The following is a 24,889-nucleotide window of genomic DNA, read 5'->3' on the forward strand; positions in this document are numbered from 1 at the left end:
AAGACAACTGCTGCTCATCTAACTGAGCCTTCTGTAAACTAGATGCAAGTATTAAACATCTCAGCTGGGCACCAGAAGGTGAACAACTTCTGTGTCTTGGGACAGAAAAGAGATGAGAGCTGTCTCCTCACTCCCAATCCAGAGGGCAGAAATATCACAGACTTGCATACAAGACAATTGTTTAATATGTTCACAAATCAATTTTATTAATTTAAAACAAAATTAATGAAGAAAAATTCTGTACACAATTGTGGACACAACACACTTTTTGTACAATAAGGCCCAGATAAACTTCGTTATGTTTTTCAGTCCGCAAGTGACTAAAAATTGAAAAGAGCCAAAGAAAAAAAACGACAACCAATCCCCCCCATCACTGTCTACTTTGCTTGAGGAAAAAAAAGGCTAATTATAGTCTCAATTCTAAAAACTACCCACAATGTGCTTTATGTACGTATGTGAGTACTGCACGAGTTGCAGCACTCATACTGGGCCAAGTAAAGCACACGTGCAAGTCTTGGTAAAATAAAAACCTCTCTGTTGGTACTGAAGCAAGCCACACATATTTTATTCTAGCAGCATTGTGATTCCTCCAATAGAGAAGGGTGTTGATTTGTAGCTACAAGGTGCTTTGTAGCTTTGCAGGTAGCTGTTTTGAGGCTGGTGTTTTTCTAAAAAAATGAAAGAAGAAAAACCAGAAAATTAACCAGCAAAAGTGAGGCTTCTTTTTAATAAGATGACTGGGCAAAGGGAATTGGTACAATTCAAGCCAAAAAGCCAGACTAACAGTTTATTTAACCAAGTAGCTCATAGCCTTCAAGATCAGAAAAGTCACAAGTCACAGACAGACACAGTCTAGGTTTGTCCTTTAAGTTAGTACAGACAAAAGCAAATTTTAACTCCTTGGTGATAACCATTTCAGCATTTCCATTGCCGGCAATGGATGTAATATCTTAGGAAAATCTGACTCCTGGTGGAAGAGGATTAAAAAAATCTTAAATGTATATGAGCATTCTTGTTTAATTTCTCCAAAATATTCTCACTTCTAATTTCTAAAAATATTAGTGTTGATAGTTTGCTTCATTTTTGGATGAGACAAAAGCTATTCAGTACCAAGGTTCCAGTTTAAGTTACATCTTAAAATATATTTGTGTTCTTTCTCTATCTCTTTATGGAATGACTCTCCTAATTAATTTTTTAATACTCTAAAAAAAAGGGTTAACATGTTAACTTTAAAAGAGGAAACAAAAAGACAATAAAGTCCTCCTCTTCACTTGGGTTTTATCTGTATTTGCTTTGACCAGGGGGGGACACAGAAAATCAATATTTTCATAATCAGAGTGGGTGACACAAGAAAATGGCAGAGAAACAGCTGAGAACAAAACCCAATTCCTATTGACACTTGACATCCATGCTTTTGGTCTTGACAAATTTATCTAAAAAAATCCATTATCTACATATTTATATCCAACACATTGATAAGGCACTGCACAAGTCTGTGCACACGTGGCCTCATTCTTCACCAACAAGGCATTACTATCTTTCAATAGCATTTACCTTAACAATATGTAAAAGAATCATTCATTATTACAAATTTACACAAAAAATTCTTCCTGTACATGATTGTCTCAGTGATGTACCTATTAGTTTAAATTAGACATATTTTAAACTACTCTGTAATGTGCTAAAACCAAAAGTAGTTGCTGTACCATAAGGCAAAGGCTTATAATAGCCTTTAATCCTATTATACATATCCTCAGTTATATGATGTCAAAATATAGTCTGTTCATAAATAAGTAAAGATGTACAGAGTACCCTGGGTATGAGAAACCAAAACGTAAACCTTCTTTATAAGAAAATTACTCCACTGGTATTTTGTAAAATCTCAGTCTTCATTGTGCAATCAAGTTTGCTGTGTTGAAGAAATGGTGTGTGTCACATTGAAGAGGCTAAAAACTACAAAGCATTTGCAGGTCCTTTTTCTTTTCTTCACAGATATGAACCTCTTATTTCCTTTCCTTTCCTTTTTTTTTTTTTTTTTTTTCATGTTTTATTTTTCCTTCTCTATTTCTTTTTGGTAGCAAATATGGTAAAGATGAGTTGTTCAAACACTCGCATGGCTTATTTTCATTGGGCTCGCAGTACCAGAGCCAACAGCTGTTCTGAAGAAAAAGACATGCTCCTCCGTTTACTGAAAGGGCAAGGGTTAAGACCAATTGCAGCTGTACGTCAACATGTTGAAATCACAAAGTTCTGTAGTCCAATGCTGACACAAGACACAGGCATCTCATCCACGGGCAGAAGGAGGCTCTGAGGTTTTGAAAGTGCTGCTAAGCTGCTACAAGTACTCCAGTTCCAAGGCATGGTGAAGGGCCATAAGGTCAGAGTGGCTCGAGATCCTCCAAAATGGCATAGCATGCTGTGAACAGCACAGACAATATGTAAAAATAACCCCAAGCATTCTGGTATTTAGACCTACTCTTTGTCTTTTACAGAGGTAAGAGAACACTTGCGGGAGAGAAAAAGAGCTCTTAAAACCTGGACTCCTTCATGTTTATGTCTGGTTTCTCTGACCCACCCTCTAAACATAAATTCTCAATAACAGCAAATCTATTTACAATAGGAACTACAGCAAACACATCAGGAGATCATAAGGAAGGGAGGGGCTTCTAATCTCTTTATAAGAAAAACAGATTTCAGAATACTGCAGAAGAAAAAATTACTTCTGGAAAAAAAATAGACCAAATAACATAGACATGAAGTATGTGGGCAGTTTGAGGAAGGAAACAGAAATAAAATCAAGAAAGTGAAAGTGTTGTTTACTATCAAAATGTGTTTGTTCCTTTTAAAAAACTACTCCTGGCAGATGAGTTAAGAACAGAGAAATGGTGATTCAGAATAACTCATGTGTTGCTCACATCACTTTGAATAGATTTTTATTCCAGTGGCTTGTATAACATTGGTCCTTGCTAACACTGATCTTAAAAACATATTTTCCATATGGGACATTAAAATAAAATCATATTTTTTTCCTATTAGTTGTAATAAAATCTGTCTGGAGAACAAATACTTTTGCAAAGAACCTGGATAAACCAAAAACACAAATTCCAGGAAAAAGCACAGATTACCTCATTCATGAAGGGCAAAAATTCTGATTAAGAACTACCTTTATACTTGAAATTAGGGATTATAATGTCAACAAGAACTTTTGAGTAAATTTAAAAAAAAAAGATAAAAATATAACCATCAGCTTTTGTCAGGAAATGATTCTATAAATCCAATGGGAAAATAGTTTCAATTCAACACATTCTGGAGGCTAACATGACTGTGTTCACCTTTTCATTGGGTTAGCTTGTGTCCTGGCATCTTTAGGAGGCAAACCACAAGGAATTTATTATCACATTAGCTTCTAAGTTCCCCAAGCATTTTATCTATCACTTCTCAAAGAGGTTTTCATCATCCTACTTCAGCAGCTCCTGAGTAAATTCCTAATTCCACTGAAATCAGTAGCAAAACTCCACCTCCTCTGTCACTTTTATTCTGCTCTCCTTTTTTCATTCTGGTCTTCTAAAATTTTAAGTTAGAGAAAAATTTTGAAAATAATGTTGAACTCATTGTTTTCAGCTGCATATTCACTGTAATTTTTATACCTGTCTCAGGAGGCAAACACTTTAACACTCAGCCTATCACATCCTCTTTGACATTACACTGCTGATCTGAATAAAGATGCAATATGGATGCATGGGCACATGCCCACATTCAGAGTATGCCTTGCTTCTAGAGCAAAGGAATTTCTTCAGGAAGAAAACAAAATGATCCCCAAGAAAAAAAACATTGTAATAGTTTCTGTTCTGCTTTGCTTTGCTCTAGAGTATTAGAAAACCTTGAGAAACAGCTGACTGAATCTCAGCTTGAAGATAAATTAATGAGTGATGGCTGACAATGGAGAGAACAAAACAAACAAAATTCAGAGACAGTAGAACTATTTTTTTAAAAAAATGCCTATGATATTTTCAAAACACTTTTATAGATGGATCCTTTCCTTAAGAAGGAAATGTTAAAAACTACAACACTTTTTTTCCTACAGCTTCAATCTGGATTTCCACTGTACTGTCTCTATGCTGCACCAGGTACAGAAAGCAGATGCAGTTAGCTCACTCCACGTCCCAGGGTCTTCCCTGTTACATTATACAGGCAGCCTACCCTCTGTGCTCTGTCAGGCCAGACACTGCTGCTTTCCAACTCACAGATTTCCTAAAGTTGAACTTCTTGCATCATGTTCAGGAAATGAACCAGTAAGAGCAATACAAAATAAAAATTACTAGTCATGCCATTCTTTGGACTTTACAAAAGCTTCTGTGCACCTATCTCTAACATAGGCTGCAAGATCTTTCTGGCAGAATTTGAAATATCTGATAGGGGATCAAGGACAAAGAATCACAGGTTCTTGCTTCAGCAGGTCCATGGTGTGTTTGCCAGATGACTCTACAGGTCAGTGATGCTCAGCACTGCTGCCTCCTTTTCGTGTGAGGTTGCAGCTTTCCTCTTCTCTCTCAAACCCCTGCCAGGTGGGACACAGCTGCTCTCCCTGACAGCCAGCTCCCTACTCCTCCTCTTAGTCAGCTTGGCAGCAGGTCTGCTTTAGCCATGGGTCAGGGAGGTGTAAATAGCACACCTATGATGTGGCATGGCAAACAGTTTGGTGGACACCTGCATTTGCAAAGTGTCTCTGTAGAAGCCAAGAGTCAATGACATGGATGCTCTCCGAGGTCACGCAGCAAACCAATGAATAGGGAGAACTAGAGTAATAAATTCTTGGCTTCCAGCTCCCACTTCATGAAGCTCCAGCTTTATTCTGCTTCCCTAGTAACAACCTCAGCATCACAGAGCGTACACACACGAGGCAGATAGAGCAGTTAAAGATCCTGATTGATTTAACAGAAGGTTTAGCTTCTGTTAAATCAAATTACAGCACCTCTTGCTAGGTGCCCATGTGCAATACTGAGTTTTGGATTACCCTGTTTATGGGTCAGCTGTTGATGGTCAGATTTTAAACCAAAACTGTAAGCAGTCATTATTTTGACTATATATTTCTACCTCAAATTCAGTTAAGTGTCCTCTGCTTTATTTATGTCTGTGAAAGGAGTATACCTATATTTACCTGCGGAGTAAATACCTATATTTACTCCATGCAGTTACAGCACTGAAGTGTGGAATGACAATACAGAGTCTCATGAAAGAAAAGAGGCTGTGCAAATCTCAGGATTATAACTGTTTTCAGTTCTCCTTCATGTAGGTCTAAAGGCCAGCTGCACACTCCCAAGAAATAAAGCATGCCAGGGATGTGGTGGCTGCATGGGGCTGGAATTTGCACTGATGCCCTGGGCATGGCTGAACGTGGCCAATTCAGATTTCTATCAGTCTGACCCTACAGTACAGCCTTCAGAGCTGTGAGAAGGGGAAACAAACCTGATACAGATCTAAATATATCTGTATGTTTGTGTGTACATATATAGAGCCTCACACATATGTGCTCATATATATGCATGTGTTTTCATGAGGGATGTACACTCATTTTCACCCCATCTAAGATAATAAATGTTTGTATGAAACTAAAATCTTCAAAGTAACAAAATTGTTATAAAAATCCTTATTTATTATTCCTGTATTAACTGTTGATTCACAACTGTTCAGCCATGTCAAAAGTGGCAACACACCCATGACATGGAAGTATATTTTCTCTTACCACATGACTTGAGATCATTTGAGAGAGCAAGAGATCTTTTGCATATATATGTAATAAATATTGCCTTTAAAAAGCCATCCCTGCCAACACCTAGCACACACATATCAGGTAGAACACTTCTATTCTGAGCCAAGCAAAAATGCTAATCTTGCATTTGCTGCTGAGGGAGAATGGATGGCAAATGTTAACCACTAATAAATAGGTGGTGAAACTGGATGCATTAGTATCTAATGGAACTCTAATTCTACTATTTCAACATCTTTCAAGTAAATATGAAGCTTTTGTCTTTTAAAAATCATGAATTTTTTGGTAGATGATACTTACTAATAAAACATCTATGAACTTTTACATGATTTGATTTTGATGACATTTTGAAATTAAATATGGCGGAAAAATTTTGTTTTGATGTAAAAATCATAAAGAGGAAACTACAAATTTAGTAAGCCTAAAAATTAGAGTATTAATAAATAACCTAAGATATTAAGATAGTTTGTTTCTGAAATAGAAGAAATTTTATTTTCAGCATGTACCTAGCTTCAGCTATTTTACTCTACAAAATAGTGTTGCTAATAATACACATGCAAAACAAATCCATTTTTTGATAGCAACACTAAAAAGTGCAGACTATCCTCTATCCTCCTTCCCTTAAATGAATAGATATTTATACAAAAAACTTACTCCTGAGATTTGTGATGGAGTTGAATAGAAAACTCATCAGTTTTTGTCATCTTTTAGGGTATTTTTCTTGTATTCCTGCCAGATTTGCTAAGCAGCTGTCTTTACTTCCTACCCCAAACCTGACCAGCACGGTGTGACTGTGAGCTTAAAAGCAGTGGCATATTGGATACCCATCTATATTCTATTTATTACTCCACAAAGATTTATGATTTTTCCTCCAAGGCAGCATGACCATTTTGGAGACAAAGAGAGAAGCCCATTTGCCTAGGCTCTCCTGAATCACCTGATGTAAAATCCAGCTCCTCAGTGCAGAGGAGCCTTTGTCTCTTCTCACAAATTAGATATCCTTTGGAGAATTCTCCTAAGCAGAAAAATTCAGGAGCTGGGGTTTTTCTGTCTTATTAGTATTTCCCAAATGTGTCTCCAAAAGCAAAGGCAAAAGATGAGCACAAAACAAAACACAACAAAACAAAACAAGGAAAAAAAAAAAAAACAACCTCCAAAACCAAAACACAAAGCAAAACAAACCAAAATGCTGAGACAATGAAGTCTCTGGCAGAAACTCCCAGAACTTTATACTCATAACAGTTTTGTCACCACAGTGGCACTCACAGGGAGTGGCTCTGACCCACATGGCACAGGCACTAATGTCTTTGGACTTTCACACTGGTTGCTCCCTGCCCTCCTCTCCTTCTTTTCCTGGGGAAGCTGATATGAAGGTAGCAACCTTTGTGTGAACCCTGGTGTTACAGCCAAGCTCACTGGTTGCTACACTGATCCAGAAGAGTATGATTATCCCTCAGTCTATAGTGCAAACACCCTGAGAGTTTTAATTGTCTCATCAAATATTTTGCTGTGCTAGTGACAGCTAGACAAAGGTTTCAATATCATAATTTCACTAATGCTACCAGAAATGTAACAGCGTGAAGTTTCCTCAGTGTCTTACATTCGCTTACCTCAACAGAAAGAGACATTTTTATGAACAAACTGTTTATCCTAAAAATGTTTCTCAATAAAGCAATGATTTTTTTAAGTGGCATTAAAAAGTTTCTATTATTGAATTTTTATACTAATGACAATAAAAAAAAAGATTTTAAATGCATCTTTTATTTTCCTACCGCTGTATCGACTCGAGATTTTCCATGCATGAAGGACATACATGAAAATCTTATTTTACGATGAAGAAATTTATAAATGATCAGTAGATTATTTTTAATAATAAACCTTAACTTTCTTAACCCTTAAACTGGAGGTTCAACTTTTTTTTTATCCACTGAATGAACACAGAATAAAAAAATCTCTAATTAAATAGGCTTGAATTTATATGCTCATTTGAAAAGACTCATTACAGTTTACATGTAAATAATAAAGTGCTACCTAAAGAAGGAGAACGGAAGTACTGTTTATGCTCTAAGTAGTGTAAAGAAATACACATATACTAATGGCTTCACCACAGACCAGAGCCCTACAGGAAAGTGCTGTGCAAAGGGGTGACAGAAGACTTGTCTCTTCTCTGGAGAATACCACAAAACCTGACACGCTGACGGGAAGCAAGGTGAGAAGGAACCAACTCCCAAGATTCAGGGGATAAGTATGACAATGGGGTACATCACAGGACAGTTATACCACTCTGGATTGATTTGCTTTGGGTAGTTTTGTGGAGGTAAAGCTTCTGTTTTGTTTGTGTGCTCTCCAGAGAAGGTTTCTGCTCTTGCAGCATGTGAAGGAAAAAACCAAAAAGGCAAATCCTGCATTCACAGTATGAAATGGAGACTTCTTATTTGCTGGAGTAAGAAGCAGGACAAGAATCACAGAAGCATTTTCCTAAATCAGATTGATAGCTTATGCAGAAAGGCAGGGCTGCTGGTCTACTTATTGACTTCTCTGGCATCGCTGCAGCAGATAATTTAATCCAGAGCATCTAACATGCTTTCAACCTGAAAATTCCTTCCATCAAGAAAGAATACACACATGTAATTGCATAAAGGAACTTTCTATACTGCTACTCCTCTTAGCGACTGGAAAGGCTTTCTCTTATGCTTTTCTGAATCATGCTTCCTGTTGAAAAAAGCATTGGAATAGATAATGTTACCAAAAGGACTACTCCTGCCATTATCATATACAACACTATTTCACCAAGCAACAGAAAAGGAACAAAGAGAAGGAATTCCCTCCCCTCCCCACCCTGATCTTAAATACAGCTTTTAAAATGTAATCATTTGCAGCGGGAAAACATTTCTCTGCAAAGATGAAAGGCATTTCTGAAGGAGAAAGGAGCAAACTGTTCCCGTCAGTCCGCCAAAGGGATACATGAAACTGAGACTCTGCAAAGTGCTGGGACGAGCCTGGAACCTACCCGCAAGGCTTCAGGGGCACAAAACCCAGATTTCATGAAGCAAAATCAGTCAATGGTTGTTAAAACGCCATGTGGACTAATTAGTTTCACTTCTCCAATTTAGAAAGTCACAGTGGAAAGAGATAGAAGCATCACAGGGAGTTTTGTGGTGAAAAAGCAGCTGTGTAAAAGCAATTTATCTGTGAAAGGAAGCAAGAACAAAAATGCCCATTTTCCTGCTCTTTCTCCTATTACTCAAATAGCCAGGGTTATGCCTCATTCCTCCAAGCAAAGGGTGTGTATCTGCAGACTACCTTGCAAGGCTAGAAATAATGCCTATTAATTGTGAATGGAAAGTGTTGCTTTTTATACAGCTTAATTCACATTGAAAAAAAAAAATCTAATTCTTCCCTTCTCAGTGGAAAGCAAAAAAATAACAGACAGTCAAATAGTATCCTCTGCTTAGTTATCTGAGAATATGAATGCATGCCAAGCCACAGGTTGTTGTCTGAACTAAGAATCCAAATTATGGACACACAAGAAAACGGAAATTCCTGTATACCTTCTCCAGTCCTACATGTCTTTTAAAGGTGTGATATATATGTATTTCATACAGTCAAACAGCACACTGCCTTTGATCACTAGAAATCACCATATTTTGCTTACATTCATAACATCCTATGTGGTATTTTGGGTTGCCAAGGAAAACAGAACTATTCTTGGCACAAAAGCCAGGGCCCATTTTCTGGCCCCTTTCTGAAATACATCAAACATACATAATTTAATGTGTCTTTTGGAGAACAGCAGGGCAAATCATTATCTATAGTCTTACCCAGCTTTCTACTAGATATGGTCAACACATATTTTATAAGGCAAAGATATCCAACCTAAATGTCAATGCATGCTATCCCATGTTGAGGAAAAGAATTTTCCACACTCTTGAAACCAACCCTCACCAAAGAAGGCCGTTACCTTTTTTGCGCCTTGTTCTTCTTCGACACCATCCCCTATAACAACATACACTACTTTTCTTCCAAATCTTTGAATTATTCGCTCAAAACAACTTTCCTTTCCTGAAAGAAAAAGATCAGGCTATTCAGGGTAGGTGGTGATGGGATGTCATCAAATAAATAACTTTTTAGCCTGGTTCTCCCCAACCCTTGGAATTCTTAAGTAGAGCTACAAGATGAGAAGAGTCTGTCCCTCATGATGGTGAATCAAGGCCAATTGCAGCATAGGCAGCATACTAGAGGTCCACAATATGACCTTTCTTGTCTCATTCCCTAATATGACACAGGTTTTGTGGGGAATTTCATCACCAGGAGAATTATCTACCATTTGTTGATGACCAGTAGCCTGATTTGAGTAAATTGATTGAAGCTGGGTTGAAATTCTAGCTTTTTCTCCAAAACCTGTGACATGATTAATCGCAGCTCCTAAAACAGTAGTACCCTGACTTAGAAGGTCACCCAAAAGATTTAGATTTAAATGCCTGTAATCCAATACATGGGCCATTTCCTTGATCCTGCACTGGGATCCACTCATATGTATAATTTCTTCCCTGCATACACCTAGGGAAATGATCTCAGTGCTCCAGCCCTTTGCACAAATACCATAGAATCACAGAAATATTAAGGGTTGGAAGGGACCTTAAAAATCATCTTATTTCAACTCACCCTGGCATGAGCAGGGACACTACCACTATAACAGGTTATCCAAGGCCTTACTCAATTTGGCCTTTAACACTGCCAGGGTTGGGGTATCCACAACTTCCCTGGAAAACCTGTTTCAGTGTCTTACCACGCTTACAGTAAAGAATTTGATCCTAACAGCTAACCTAAATTTCCTCTCTTTCAATTTTTACCCATACTGGGAAGCTTCAGGTATGGTACTGAGAAGACAGAAAGAAAGAAAATGCTTAAACTTGAGCTTTCTCAAATGCCCCCATTCTGCAAGGTCACTTTAGTCTGGCCATGGGACATGCTAACCTGTGTGTCTACAGCAATGGATGGGATGTGTTTTTTAAAAATAGTTAGTTCAGCTAAAGAACAATAAGCATAAGAAAAAGTAGGCTGAAAATTAAATGAAGTTTTCTAGCCATTGCTGAAGGCAAACTACTTAATGATACCATTTAACAGTAGCACCAGGCATAAGAAACTTCCAATACTAAGTTGAAACAGTGTTCGAATATTATGAATCTAATCACAAAAATTTCATGGTTTCCTGTTACAGTTAGTGACAGAACACATTCTTCCAAAAATACCCTTCTATCTCATGTACATGAAGTCACGAGTGAAGATTTATTAAAATATATTTAAATTAAAATGTGTATTTAAAGTATTATATTTCAAAGTTATAATTTACTATAGATTTTGACAGAGGGCACTGTAACTTTAATATTCAGGAAACAGTTTTAAATATTTTATGGGAATGCTTTCAAATTTCTCTGTAACACTCTCAACCAATTTTTCTTTTGTTTTGTTTAAAAAAAAAATCAAAAAATCTCACAATTATTTCTTGACAATTTGAGCTTGCTGTATTATAGATACCTAAGAACACATGAAAAATGTGTTAGTGTAGCCTACAATTATGAGGGAATATGAGACAGAACAGATATGTCATAATCACATTAAAAACTACAAACACCATTGCCATCTGGTCTGGGGTATTTCTACAGACTCAGAATAATATCTTTTATATTGAACCAGAAAACAGAAATAAACATTTGCCTGGCTGAAGCTTATTACAGTCAGTATGAAGAAACTTAGTAATTACATTCTGCAGCAAAACATTCTTGCTCATGGTAAATTGTTTACCAAAATTTTCTCCAGAGCCCATGAAAACAAATGAAGCCAGGGCTACCTTTACAGAATTTCTCCTATTGCTACTCCAGGGAGACTCCAGTTCTGTACTTACCGTCTATTAAAAACCCTTCTCAACTGCTACACAGCCCCACAGTTCTGAGAAATGATGAAAAAAAAGCAACTACATTTCTTCCTAACAGAGACTGTACCACTGTCAATAGAGATATACAGAGCTTTCTGTGCTGGATCATCACACATTTGAAAAGCACTTTTAGGATGCTGTAGCAATGTTTCATGAGGATCAGCTGTTACTAATCTCTGTATTTACTACGGTGAAAGCAAGTTAGAATTAAATATAGACTATAATGTCTTTTCTTTTTAGAAATACAGCTTTAAATGTATCACAACATGATGAAAATAGCTCACCTATTTTAGTTGCACTGTAAATATTCTCTATGGGAAATACAACCCCTAGTCCATACAACAAGACTTTTGCCAGAGCTGGAATTAGCTGAGTAGTTGTTACGAGAATGTTCACACAGTTTGTCCTATGGAAGAGAAAATGAAAATATCCTTTTTTAACAAAGCAAAACAGAAAAAAACAAAACAGAACAATAGCAGGAAAATCTTACCCCTGCCATCAGAACCGTGCAATATTATTATTGCCATTTAAAAAGAACATATTTTTTTAACCACTGTACCAAGGAGCAAGGTGTGGCATGGTCAGATCAGAATAAGGAATGAGGATAAGGTCCTCCAGCTTCAGCAATTTGTCCACCACACCAGAGAGCCTCTTTCAGATCATCATCATCAGACACCCTAGAGCTTCCTTCGTACTCTTTAATACTCACCTTGAATGAATGAGGGTGAGTGCTTTCAGTGCAAGTGTTAACCAAGAATCTGTCAAAGCTTCAATTTCTGCTCTTAGTTGTAACCAAGCCTCTCTTTTTGCTGGACCAAGTAGACCTGTGGAGTAGACAAGGGCATGTCTGCACTGGTATTAAGTAGTGCTCTGTCATTTTCCTTTGCTTTCACTAGCTCAGACAATTTTCTGCACACTGCAAACTGAACAGTAACACTACTATGTAGTAACACTAATAAACACTACTATGTTAGAAAAAGGAGTAGAAACTAGCTCTTCCCATTTACTAATCAGTGTTTGTTAGATACTCCAGAGTCACTTGCCTCCAACGTTATTTTTGTAGGTGTTGTATATTTCTTTTACTCGTCTGTAGCGGAAGGCCAGTTTCCGCATCCAGTCCACCCCTCCGCGCACGCCGGTGGCCAGGCACAGGTTGGCGCTGGTGGCAGCCGCGGGAAAACCGTCTGTTCCAAAGTTATACGTGCTAGGCAGAGATAAAAAACCCCACGGATCAGGAAAAGGCAACAGGCTATATTGAACCACCAACTACTCACTTGGCTAGGTTGCAAAAAAGACAGTGAAAAGAGAGCAGGCTACTGTGAGCATTCCAGCAGCCCATCACTCACCCAGGAAGGAGTTTACAAAGCAATTTTTATCTTAATGAGTTTTCTTGTACCTTAAATCTTGACCGTTGTCGTCCGAAGACACGTCATCAATGTGAACCTGGTCGCATTCCTAAGGTGACAGAAAGATTCTATAATTTTCTTGATTTTGAAAATCTTGAAAACAAAACTATAAAAAAATCTCTGAACAGTCTAGTAATTGGGGATATTTTTAATTGTGGAAATCAGTAGATGGCAGTCTTGTTAAAACAACTATTTTACCTATTCCTTGTGCTCATTTCTTAGAATAAATGCACACCGTCATTAGCTACTACTGTTAAATGGCTTTCCAAAAACACGTTTTTGTGTTTAGAAAGGAAAGTGGTTAAAACCAATTAGCATATGTGTTCCATAAACGTTCTTGTAGCCTTTCAGGTACCTTAAAACATCATGCTGCTCAAAGCTGATTCAGCCAGTGCATAAGTGTAACTGAAACCAGACATTTTGGTAAATGTAACATATTAGAAAAATTAAACCTGATGCTAACCGCCAATGAAATTATGACCTCTGATTGCTGTTGAGCCACACACCAACACAGCCTGAGGCCAGTGTTTCAGAGGAGTGCAGATGAAAAATCTGTTCCTAGTTTGCCATTCATTTGAGAGTTGTGAGTTTCCTTCTCTCTCTTTGGTCTTAGTGCATGAAAGCAGCATGCCAAGATGAAGAAAATCTGAACAGAAATACCCAAATCAAACCATCTTTCTTCAGCAGTTTGTCTGCAAACTAACACAATACATTAAAAATTAGCTTTGTCCATCACTAAATTAAAAAATGCAATGCATATTGTTTATATACAAAAAGCCCCATTAAAACATTAGAATTAACATTTTAACTGTTGGCAGGAAAACAAATAAACCTCTGACACTCTAGATCAATATCAATTCAATGCTTGTAACAATAATGGATTTAAATTATTTTAATAATTTCCTTTTCTTTCTCCTAATTTTAAGCCCTATAACAAATATGATCTATTTTAAAGATTAAAATGCTGCAATCCTTTATTTTCGTGTTGCTTTCCTCTGAACAAATTTTTCCCTCTCCATGGATTTGTGAGGAAGGGAGGGAAGATAGAAGTGGAAAGAAACTCAAACCAGCTGTTCCCTAACAGAATTAAAATCATGACCCTCAACCCTTTTTCTAAAACATCTATTTTCCAGCCAACCCTCTCCCAGCAAGCAGCAAGCTCCAAGGAGGAAAAGACTTTGACCCTGTAACCTTCTCCTCCTCTCCTGAGGTCAACAACCTCAGATAAGAAAAAAGCTGAAGAAGCCTATGTGGCCTCACATGGTGGCTGTGGATTCTAGATTTTTAAAAACATTGGTTTACCAAAAATGCCTCAGAAACTTGAAATGTTTTGAAGAACAAGGTGTGGTCTTTTGCACTTGTATAACATATTACTGCAATGCTTACTCTTCCGTATCTTTTGCATAGGTAGCTTGTGCTAAAAGAGAGGTAGGAGTGACAACCAGCACAGGAGAGATGATACTACATTTGCTCATATTTAACCAGCATACAGTGATCTTCCTCCTCAGGCAGATGAAATGCTTTAGATGTACAGACACAGCTGAAACTGCAAGTGTGAGCATATGTTGCCAGGCTTTGAAAATCTACTTAGCTGAAAAAAGAACCAGAAGCTTCTTCAGCAAGTTATCAAATTTATGTATTTCTTACTATTTTTCTGTTTAAAACCTAGAGCAAATGCCCACTCAAATGCATACCACATTAACAATTCAAATATGAGCTGAGTGTAAGCTAACGAAGCAACACCCTTCTGAATTCATTCGTTTCCCACTTTAGTTACTCTTCTGTTGCTCAGTGATTTTTCTTTTCCCAGCGTAGAAACTATGAATGACAACTGCTATAAGCTACTGGAGGGCTCAAAATGGAAATCTGTGAAAAATAAACTATTTTTTTAGTAACCGCAAATCTGAATGAAGAATAGAAGCTCCTCTCAAAGGAAAAGATGGAAGAAGGAATAACTAAAAAAAATTCCAAACTCAACTCTCTCGGGGAAAAGATAGAGGCAGGAAGAGTGAGACCACTACATCTTAGATACCAGAGAGTACCTGGGGACTTGGAACTTTAATTCACAGTGCAAGATCTTGGGACCATCACAAACCCTGTATCATGACAGACATTCTCTCCTTCTGCCTAACCACCTGTTTGGTAGGTAAAATGTGAAAACTGTGGTGATATACCAGAAATAGAAATTGTGGCACCAAAAGAAAACTTATTTCAGAGAAAATAGCCCAGAAAATAAATCTGAGACTAAAAACTGGTAAAAAAGGTGCAGAAACAGTGTCAAGAAAGCAAGAAAAATGAAGAAAATGTCACAAGCACTGCAAATTTCGGACAAAATACTGAATATAGTAGGAGAGAGATAGTGTCCTCTTTTGTCAGGAGTAAAAGAAGAAAATAAGTCTAGAGGGGAACAAAGCACAAGAGATACATGTTATAATTTGGAAAGGATTAAAGTCCAATGTGATTGACACTATGTTACAGCTAAAGGGAGGTCACAAACAGTGCAGGACTGTTTTGTTCCTTTTGAGTGGCAGGGCATGGCTTTGAGGCTAAATGTGAGCTTTGAGTGCCAGGTATTTTTTCACACTGTCTAGCTGACTTGGGCTTTGGGCTAATGAGTGATGGCTGTGTTTTTCGACCCCTGAACACGGTAAGGAAAAACACTCATTTAGCAATTGCTCTTTTAGCAGGGAAGTTATTTAGGAGTAATTCTTCAAAGAAGCCAATTACCTGCCCATCATTAATTGATGTGGTCCATCCTTCCATCAGAACCCCTTGTATTTGTTTTCATCTGCTAGGTTTGTGTGGAACATTCTGTTTGTGAGCTACCTGAGACACTGCTCAGTCCTCTGATTAGATATAAGCAATCACACACACAGTCAACAACTTAAAGTAGCAGTTAGCTCAATATGCACCATAATCAGGGATATAGTAAAACACCGCCCAAGAAATAAAATGTGCCTTTCCAACCAGAACATTTTCACAAATATATATATACACATAGACTCTAAAATCCTCAAGTACTTCTCAAAAAAGCTTCTGTGAGGGGATCTGACTTACAGCTAAATGGCCATCCAGAAAAAAACCCCAAAACAAACCTGTTTGCAGGTTCACTATTTAAAACTTTCACAAATGTATTTGACATTTTTGTCGAAATTTTCATAGGAAATACAGTACTAGAATTCACCCCCTAATTTCTCTGGCAAAGTGATATCTGAAACAAATACTGGAAGTCCCTGTAGAAACACTGTTATTTATGCAGATGTATTTTATTATGACAGAATCAGTTTAGCAGTCAAGTCCAAAGCAGAAAATTAAAATTGTGGGATTCTCTTTTAAAATAGGCTGAATTGGCAAGTAAGGAACAATATATCCTGCGGCTTACATAGAAAGCTTATGCAGCTAGCTGTGTTTTTGCTCCTAAACCTGTTGACCTTGCAACTTCAGTGTATCCAATTAAAAATCTTTGGGAAGAACTACAAGTGATAACATGTTTGTACTGAAGATTTGCATTTCAGTCAGACAGGCTGAGATGCAGCTCTGCACTTTCGGATCAATCCCTGAAAAGCAAAATGCACTTGATATTGTTTAGAAATAATACTTTCAGGGAAAATGGGAGTGTTAGCATGTGTAACCTGGCAAATCTACTTCTTAAAAAGTTATGGCCCATGCTGTCCTTTTTTGCTCTTTCACACAGCGGGCTTGCATGGATCCATGTGTTTGTGTCCCTCAGACCTTTCTGTGCCACAGCTGGTAGCTTAGCTTGAATCCCCTGCAGCAGTTCAATTAAACCAACAGATGTTGCATGGAATAACTGAGACTTGTTTCTCCATTCCCTTCCATCAGCTCAGCTTTGGGGCTTGAAGCAGCAGCAGATCTGTGCTTGCAGGAGAAACTGAAAGCTGCTGCAATCATTTGCTAAGTGCATGTCTCCAGTGAAATGCAGCAAGCCAAAGATAAACAGCAATCAAAAATGAATGACTAGGTGAGTCTAGCCTAAGACTTGTACATGGAAAGCTTATGTCTTCTCCCTCCTCCACTCCCAAAGCATTTGTTAACTTCTTCCTGCTAAGTTTTCCTCCTTCTCTTTTCTGTTTTTGTATGACAAGCCAAAAACTCCCAGAGATGCTCCACAGTCATCATTCACAGCTCTTAAAATGCCTGGACCTACGTAGTCCTCTGGAATCATTCCTTTAAACTAACTTACGATCTTTATAAAGATTCATATGCAAAGCATTAACTTATGGCAGAAATGTTCTGCAAATATTTATACTACTTTGCTCCTTGACTACCACCCGTCAGGCTGTGTACTTCTTGCCATAATTATGTAAAATATGCTTCCCTACTCAATTTACTGTAGGAAAATTAATAACAATAATAATAAAAAAAGAGATTAAGGCTGTTATAATAGTTCTCTCACCCGTGCCAATACTACATGCCAAGTGGAGTGACGCAACAGCTAGCATGCTGATCCTCTACATTTCTGTGTTACAAAACTAACAAAAATAAATCTAATAATTCTGCTGTCTTTGAATAAATACTGACATAAGATAACTCTGGAAAAGTCTGCACATTATAGAGAGGAATAATGTGAAGAATATTAACATAACCTCAGAGGATGCCGAAGTATTACAGTTTCAAATCTGCTGATTATAGCTAAAATACATTTCCACATTTGGTTAGTCTTCTTAATTTACTGTGAGAAAACTAACACCACACTGCCAACTAATTGTTCCAATACCTTAGTCTGCAAAGTCAAATGAGAGATGGAAAAAAAATCCTGACCAACAACTACCCTTCAGTATGAGCTATTTTCATTTTGCCTTTACATCAGCGGGCCCATTGAGACGTCCTGGAAGCTGGCCAACTCACAGGAAATGATTGCTGGGATTCTCTGTTCCTCTCATATCTGTCATTATGCAATTATATCCACTGCTTCATTTTCCCTACTGAACAGTAGAGAAATTTGGTCATGTACATGTGAGAACAGATTTAGCAAAACAAGTTAAAGATGCAATCCTTTATAAATGTGATGTATTTGTAAAAAAAAAAAAAAAAAAAAAAAAAAAAAAAAAAAAAAAAATTTGAAAAAAATCCCCAAGTGTACAATGCTGTGTTTTTAATGCAGCTTTTTATGACAGCAGTACCTCTGTTTATGTCTTTTCCAGGAATAAGATATATACCCTTTCAGTTGTATATACCCTTTAAGACTATTATGTACTCCACAAATACTCATCACTCCTACTAGCCATCACATCGTGTTTCTTTGGGATTCACAGAGTTACAGATTGCCAGATTTTTTTTTCCAGGCAACAATTACATATTTCAAAGCTAGTTTGTGAACGACCAATTAACACGCCCCCCTCTCCCTCCTCATCTTTTTATTCATAGTTGTGACGACAAGCAAAGACTCCAACACCATTTGCCAGTGTTCATTTAGCTTTAGAAGTAAACTTCTGTTTTTCACTTGACTAGAAGGATAAAATCCCTAGTATGTATGTACAGGTTGGAAAATTAAACAACAGCACATCTATATCCTCTGTGTATATATACGCACTTATTTATTTATTTATTTATATTTATATATAAAACGAACTGTGCCTAATGTTTCTCTACTGTACTCCTGTGCTTGTTAAATATACAAAACCCTCTGCACTTCCTCTTGAGCCAAGGCAACAAAGGCTGAAGTGCTGAACTCACTCACCCGTCATCGCGGAGCGCCTGTTAGCGCACGGCACAAACCCATGTGAAAGAGCAGGGACTGCGGTTCGCAGCTTCTCAACCCTGGCACTCCTTTGGCAGGACCTGTCATCTCTGTCTAGCCTGCACTTTGTGACCCTAACATTTTCTCTTCTTTCCCACCACAATTATTTGGCGCTGAAGAAAAAAGGTGCAGATTACCTGTGGGTCAGGCACAGGATATTAAGAACAAAGAGAGTTCTTGAAATCCGCTTCATTCTGTCTGACAATTTGTGGATGAACAGTCAAGGAATTAAATTGGGCTATGAAGGCTTTCAAAATGCTCCCATTTTAAACTTAAGACTATAAAGAGAAGCTTATAGTGTAAAAAAAAGCCCACAATAACCCTACCAAACCGCCCCCTCCCCTCCAATTCTATCTTTTATTGTTAAATAGAACATTAGAACAACAACAAAAAAATTCTATATAAACTATTAGCTGTTATAAACCCTGAGGACTAAGAACTGAAATTATTTACAAACCCTTTTTCACAGCCAATGACTTTAAAGTACTCTCTGCACTGAACATGTAACTCTTTTATAGCACACAATGGATGCCATTTTTTTCTAATAGAAAAAGTGATTAAAATCCTATTTTGCTTGCTCACATCAACAAATGCATTTGGATCAAATATGATATTCCTAAAATAAACAGTGTATGTTCCAAAATAAATACAGATCTTATTCTGCAACTTTTGTTTATTGAAGTAGCTATGTTAAAACCAAGGTTTAGATTTTCATTTCAACTACACCTTGTAACTGGAAGAATCCAATTTAAAATAAAACATGACCTAGAGAAGTATCTATATGGCAACTGCAATGGATGGGGTAGAGTGCCTCTCTAACAATCAGTTCTTGCTCCAACTCTGACAAAGTAATTTGTTTTTCTATTCTATTATGTTATTCTATTTCTGTATATTTTGCAGGAAAAGTGAAGGGAAGAGGGAGGATGTCAAAGAAAGAATTTTACCAATAGCTAAATAAAACTCAAGCGTATCTGCTTGAAGAGTCTGTATCATTCCTAGAGAGAACAGTGTTAAGTTCCAAGTGTCAAATTAACTGTATTTTAAGTCCAGCACTTCACATGTAAATACTTTCTTTATGATATGATTCCTATTATCTTCTAATACATACTTTTGCAAAGAGAAAAAAATTCTATGATTAATGGGAGACAGTGAAAGTAAGATACAAAGATATTTTAAGAAGTAAAAAAAGCCATGAATCTCATCAGAATATAATGAATTATTCCCAAACTCACTAACTTGAAAGTATACTTTTAGGAACATATACAACATTCTGTTGAAACCATACAGTAAAGAGTGTTAAAATATATTTAAAATTTAAAGAACCTAAAAATTCAACTTATGAAAAAAGAGATTTTTCCACAAAAGCCTTAAAATATCTCATTCCTCTGGAAACAAGAGGTTCATGTGGAAATTTTCACAGGATGATCTAAGCTGTGTCTTTCAGTTCCACACGACCAATTCATTTAAATTTGCAGGGCCTTGGTGCTGTTGATAATCTTATAAATGCATAATCTTAAAATGAAAGCTGCAATGCTTTGAGTGAGTGAGTGTTCCATCTTTTTAAGTGTCTACTAATGAGGTAAAGCCAGGGTTTAAAATTTTCTCTGCTGACCTTGCCAGTATGGACAGGAAAAGCGTTTTCTTCTACGGGCAGCCTGAAGACCTTCCCACAACAGTTTGACTTTTCTCTTTCCATTTCTTTCCCACTCCCAGTGTTGTAGGACAGGTGTTGGCCCCTGTGCTGCTGCTCAGTGGCAGAAGCAGGGAGTGAGCTGACCCATCACGGCCTTCCTAAGCCAGAGCAGAGGACAACTGTCCTTTGTCAGAGCTCTACGAGTGCCAGCTAGAGAGATAAGAGCTTTTGTGCCAACTTACAGCCTGTTGTGGTTTAACCCCAGCTGGCAACTCAGGAGAAGCAACAGAAAGGTAAATAAAATGATAAAGTGAGTCTATGAGCATAAAGTGAGTCTATGAGCAATAGGCTCCTGGGTATTTCAGCTCAGCTGTACATCCCTGTGTGACCCTCTTGAGAAAGGAAATTGTATAGGCTCTATTTTTAGTGGCACCTAGCATGAAGGTACTTGTCATTTGCCATGTGAAAGAAATTAAGTGGTTAATAAGTTGCATAAGCCTATAGGAATGGTCTTCTCAAGTAAGCAAAGGAGATATTTGTTATTCTTTGTAGCTCTAACACTCAGGAACTATAGCAGCACATTCCACAACAGCCAGGCATCTTGCATTTCAGATGGGTTGAGGCTTTTAGCTGTGTTTTGCACACACCAGCAAAGCCACAGTTCTGCCTGAATGAAGACTTTGTTTTGCATTTTTGTTCATTTACCTACAGCTACATGTGTGACGTCATTTAGTCCCACATTCATGCAGTGGAACTTCATGAACTTTCTATAAGTCACTCCTGGTAGTTGTATCACATAGATGAAGAACTATTTCCAGTCATTCCCTCACACATGTATCAGGGAAAACTCTGTGCCGTGATTTGTATTTCCTTTCCTCTCTCTAACCTTCCTTCCTGCACTGCAGCTGAGCTGTTCTTGAATTGCTACTGTGGAAAATGCAAATAGATGGGCTTTGTGTCTCAGCCTGAATGTGCAAAGAGAACTGCTGTGATGTCTGGGGGAGGAGTTCACAATTGTTGATGGGTTCCTTAGAAAGTGAACTTGTCTTTGCCAACTCTTTATAGAACTTACAGTGCTTTAAAAATAAGGTTTATAGCTCTAAAAATAAATTTCATGTTGTTAAAAGGTTTTGGAATAATTATATTTGGCTTTCCCAGAACTTTCTGTTGATGAAGAAGAAGTTGAATCACATGCTTGTCATAAAGCATCTCTGGCCACTATCTGGTCAGGAGGTTCCCATTACAGACATCACAAACATTGGGAGGAGGTGAATTCTTATTTCAACCAAATGAGAAAAGTAATTTTTGAATAGATATTCCTCTGTAGGGACCTGATGACTCCACTCTGGGTGACCAAAGATTTGTTCAGCTGCCATCTTTACGGTATTTGGGGCTGGGAGGAAAATAATTCAGTCAGCTCTGTTTGAAGCTTTCCTCTCCCTGAAACCCTTCCTTGTCTCTCACCAGGAATTAGGCTTATTCAACAGTCTTTCCTGTAATTGCTTATTTTTTTGAGTCTGATGGTCCAGAAATCTATTTTCAGTATGTTCTACAGTCCTTTCTATGTTTGGTGTTTTGTTTTTTTTTTAAGAAGTGACCTCAGGTGTTTCTTATTCAAGATCTAGCTAACCGATCAGGAAATGAAGAGCTAAAGGTTTGCTAAGACTTTCTACCGTCCATCCTTCAATCACAGCCAAATCAGAACAACTCTGCTAAAAATCACATTTGTGCCTCATGGAAAACATATTTCTCACAGCAGTAGAACTAGACCTAGAGGTCTGAATATGAACTTCTGTTCACTTTTTATTGCTAAATGAAGGTCATCTGGCAAAAACAATCATGAATGATTACATTCAACAGTCACCAAGAGGTGATTCCACTTTCAGCTCATCTTTAACTACTATTCTCTTTTGAAAACTCTTCTCAAGCAGAAGATTTTTCTTTCATAGATTATTTTAAAAATATTTCTATTGAAGAAACATTTCTTAGAATATTAAAGAATGGACATGTTATTTTTCTATTTTGAGAGAAAGTGAAATGTAATTTTCTAAGAAATTTATTTTCTTTGGCATCATCATGGTCAATATTTACTTTTAGGTGAATAAACATATCCCTTTATCTCAACAGTGGTTGACCTCCACCCAGCAACAACACAGTTGCTTTATACTGCATTTTTTTTTTTTTTTTTTTTTTTAAACTGACATTGACACATCTAGGTTGATTTTCTTCCTTGCTGGCACATCATTGGTGATCCCAGCATAATAAACAAAATTCATGCCATAACGAAAAAAACCTGAGGTTTTGCAATGCTCCTAGACAAGTTTGCAAATGAAACATTTAAAATAGAACTGAGGTAATTGTCCATGAAGAAAACAAAGAGCAGGAGGCCCTCAAAGCTGTTGTGTTTACTTCTCTAAAAGAGCTGCTACCTATTTGGTTTTTAAAAAAAACTCAACCAAACAACATAAATAATAACAACCCCCTTCATATTCCAACAACTTAACTTAGAAATGGTGGAACAACTAAAACTCACAAGGTGGCTGTATGGTTGGAAAGAGAACCATAAAAATCTATGTAACTTTAATCCTCACTTTGAATGAAAGACAATACCAGCTCTAGTGCTGATGCTGCAGATATAATCAGTGGGCTAATCTTTTTAGCATTCTGAAAGCTTATCACAAAACAAATGCAAATGGGATAACTGTTAATACTAAGTTCACCAATATTTTAATGCATTCTCCATTACAATTTTCTTCTAATAATATAATTTCAAAAACCATATGGATATAAAAAATAGACAAGTGATAGAAGAAATAATAGAATTTATAAAACTTATAAACATAGCAAATAAATATAAAATAATATTGAATTTTAATGCAGTGATTTTATTCTTTTTCCTTTCTCCTGAATTATTTTAATTCGTATCTACTGATACTTTATGTTCTGCCATGGATTTGCTATAACTTTGAGGTAAGTGTACTGATTTCTGAAGCATTTTTTCACACCCCTGCAACTGAAAGCCTGGAAGTCTCACTTGCTTAACGGTCAAGAAGAATGAGCTATTAAACAATACTCACAATCACAAGTAACATATTTTGGAACAGCAGTACCTAGAGGGACAATATTCTAATTTACTGTTGTTCTGATTTCTTCTTTTTCAATGGGTTACCACATCATTTTGTAAACATAATTTGTCACCAACACCAGCCAGAGTTCTCTGTAGCTACTTTTTGCCTTTCTTTCAGATCTGTTATTCCTGCTGAGAGAATCTACTAAAGAAGAATTTTTCATACTGACACCAACTGTAGTCTTGCTGTGAATAACCACATTCCCATAAAAAATCATTCCATTTATTGCAAAGTTGTTGGCAGACCACAGGAATAATAGTCAACTCAGGAAACCTTTTATCCTGAAATCACACAGCTTAACCCTTTGCATGACCACACATAGTTTATACATAAAAGCTGTATTACCACACTGCTATTTAAGTTCTTAGTAAAAGTTTTTCTCTTGTTAGCAAGTTTTTAAAACTATTTTTTCACAGTACCTAATTTAAATAAAATTTAAATAACAATTTAAAAAAGGTTGAAGTTGAATTAGTCAAATAGTATTAAAGGTTTTTTCTCAGTATACATTGTTGTATTAAAAATTAGAGACTCTTTCCCAATACATGAAATATTACACATCATTTGAGAATGGTTTTGATTATAAAGTAAAAATTTGCATTCCTACAAAACTTTTTCATTTTTTAACCTTCCTATGGTAAAGAAAGATTTATGAATTTACAATATAGTGAAAAAAAGTAGAAATAACTGTTTGCTTTATGATTTTTTTTTTTTTGTGGAAGATACTTCTGCTAATCATTATATTGGCTGTGTTAAATACCAAACTAGTGGAGATTAGATTCAGGAAAGAGACGTTAGTTCTGTTAGTTAATCCTCTTGACAGTTTGGGAGTCAGAGGTTGTATTGCTTGCATTCAAGTTTCCGTCTGAATTTAATAAACTGATGGAACAAAATAAAAAAGGTGGTGTATGTTTTCACTGTCTATTTTGTTCTGCTTGTAAATCCTTGTTTGAAGGTAATCACAGCTTGATTTATGCTTTATTCATTTGACCGAGGCAATAATGGGAGTTTTGGACTTCTGAACACATCTTTAAGAAAAATATATGCATTTTGCTTCAATAATTGAATTAAAATGTTTGTATTTTTAAAATTTTCCAAGAAAATTCCTAGAAACACTCTTTCTCATGTTCTAACTGCTGCTAAAACTGTCCCCCTTCCCCAACAGTGCTGGCGAAGGAGTTATTCCCCTGCGTATCCATACTTTACATTTGCAACATGAACTATACAAATATGCAGAAGAAAAACATGAGATCTTTCAACTG

The 24,889-nt window shown here is 36.8% G+C and overlaps 1 protein-coding gene across 5 annotated transcripts in view; it reads right to left on the reverse strand.

The window, feature by feature from the left end:
• Positions 1 to 246: 246 nt before the first annotated feature.
• Positions 247 to 24,889, reverse strand: part of EYA1 (EYA transcriptional coactivator and phosphatase 1) — a 157,669-nt gene continuing 133,026 nt past the window's right edge. For all 5 annotated transcript variants that reach the window (XM_083858708.1, XM_083858707.1, XM_083858706.1 and 2 more), the window contains 6 exons: positions 13,099 to 13,157; positions 12,746 to 12,906; positions 12,412 to 12,526; positions 11,987 to 12,108; positions 9,729 to 9,829; positions 247 to 2,416 (listed from right to left, as the gene is read on the reverse strand). In XM_083858708.1, the coding sequence (XP_083714834.1) occupies positions 2,336 to 2,416; positions 9,729 to 9,829; positions 11,987 to 12,108; positions 12,412 to 12,526; positions 12,746 to 12,906; positions 13,099 to 13,157 (639 nt within the window). In that variant the 3' untranslated portion in view covers positions 247 to 2,335. The remainder of the gene's footprint in view (positions 2,417 to 9,728; positions 9,830 to 11,986; positions 12,109 to 12,411; positions 12,527 to 12,745; positions 12,907 to 13,098; positions 13,158 to 24,889) is intronic.

Source organism: Zosterops lateralis, assembly GCF_965231275.1.
Source record: "Zosterops lateralis genome assembly, chromosome: 1".
Taxonomy (NCBI): domain Eukaryota; kingdom Metazoa; phylum Chordata; class Aves; order Passeriformes; family Zosteropidae; genus Zosterops; species Zosterops lateralis.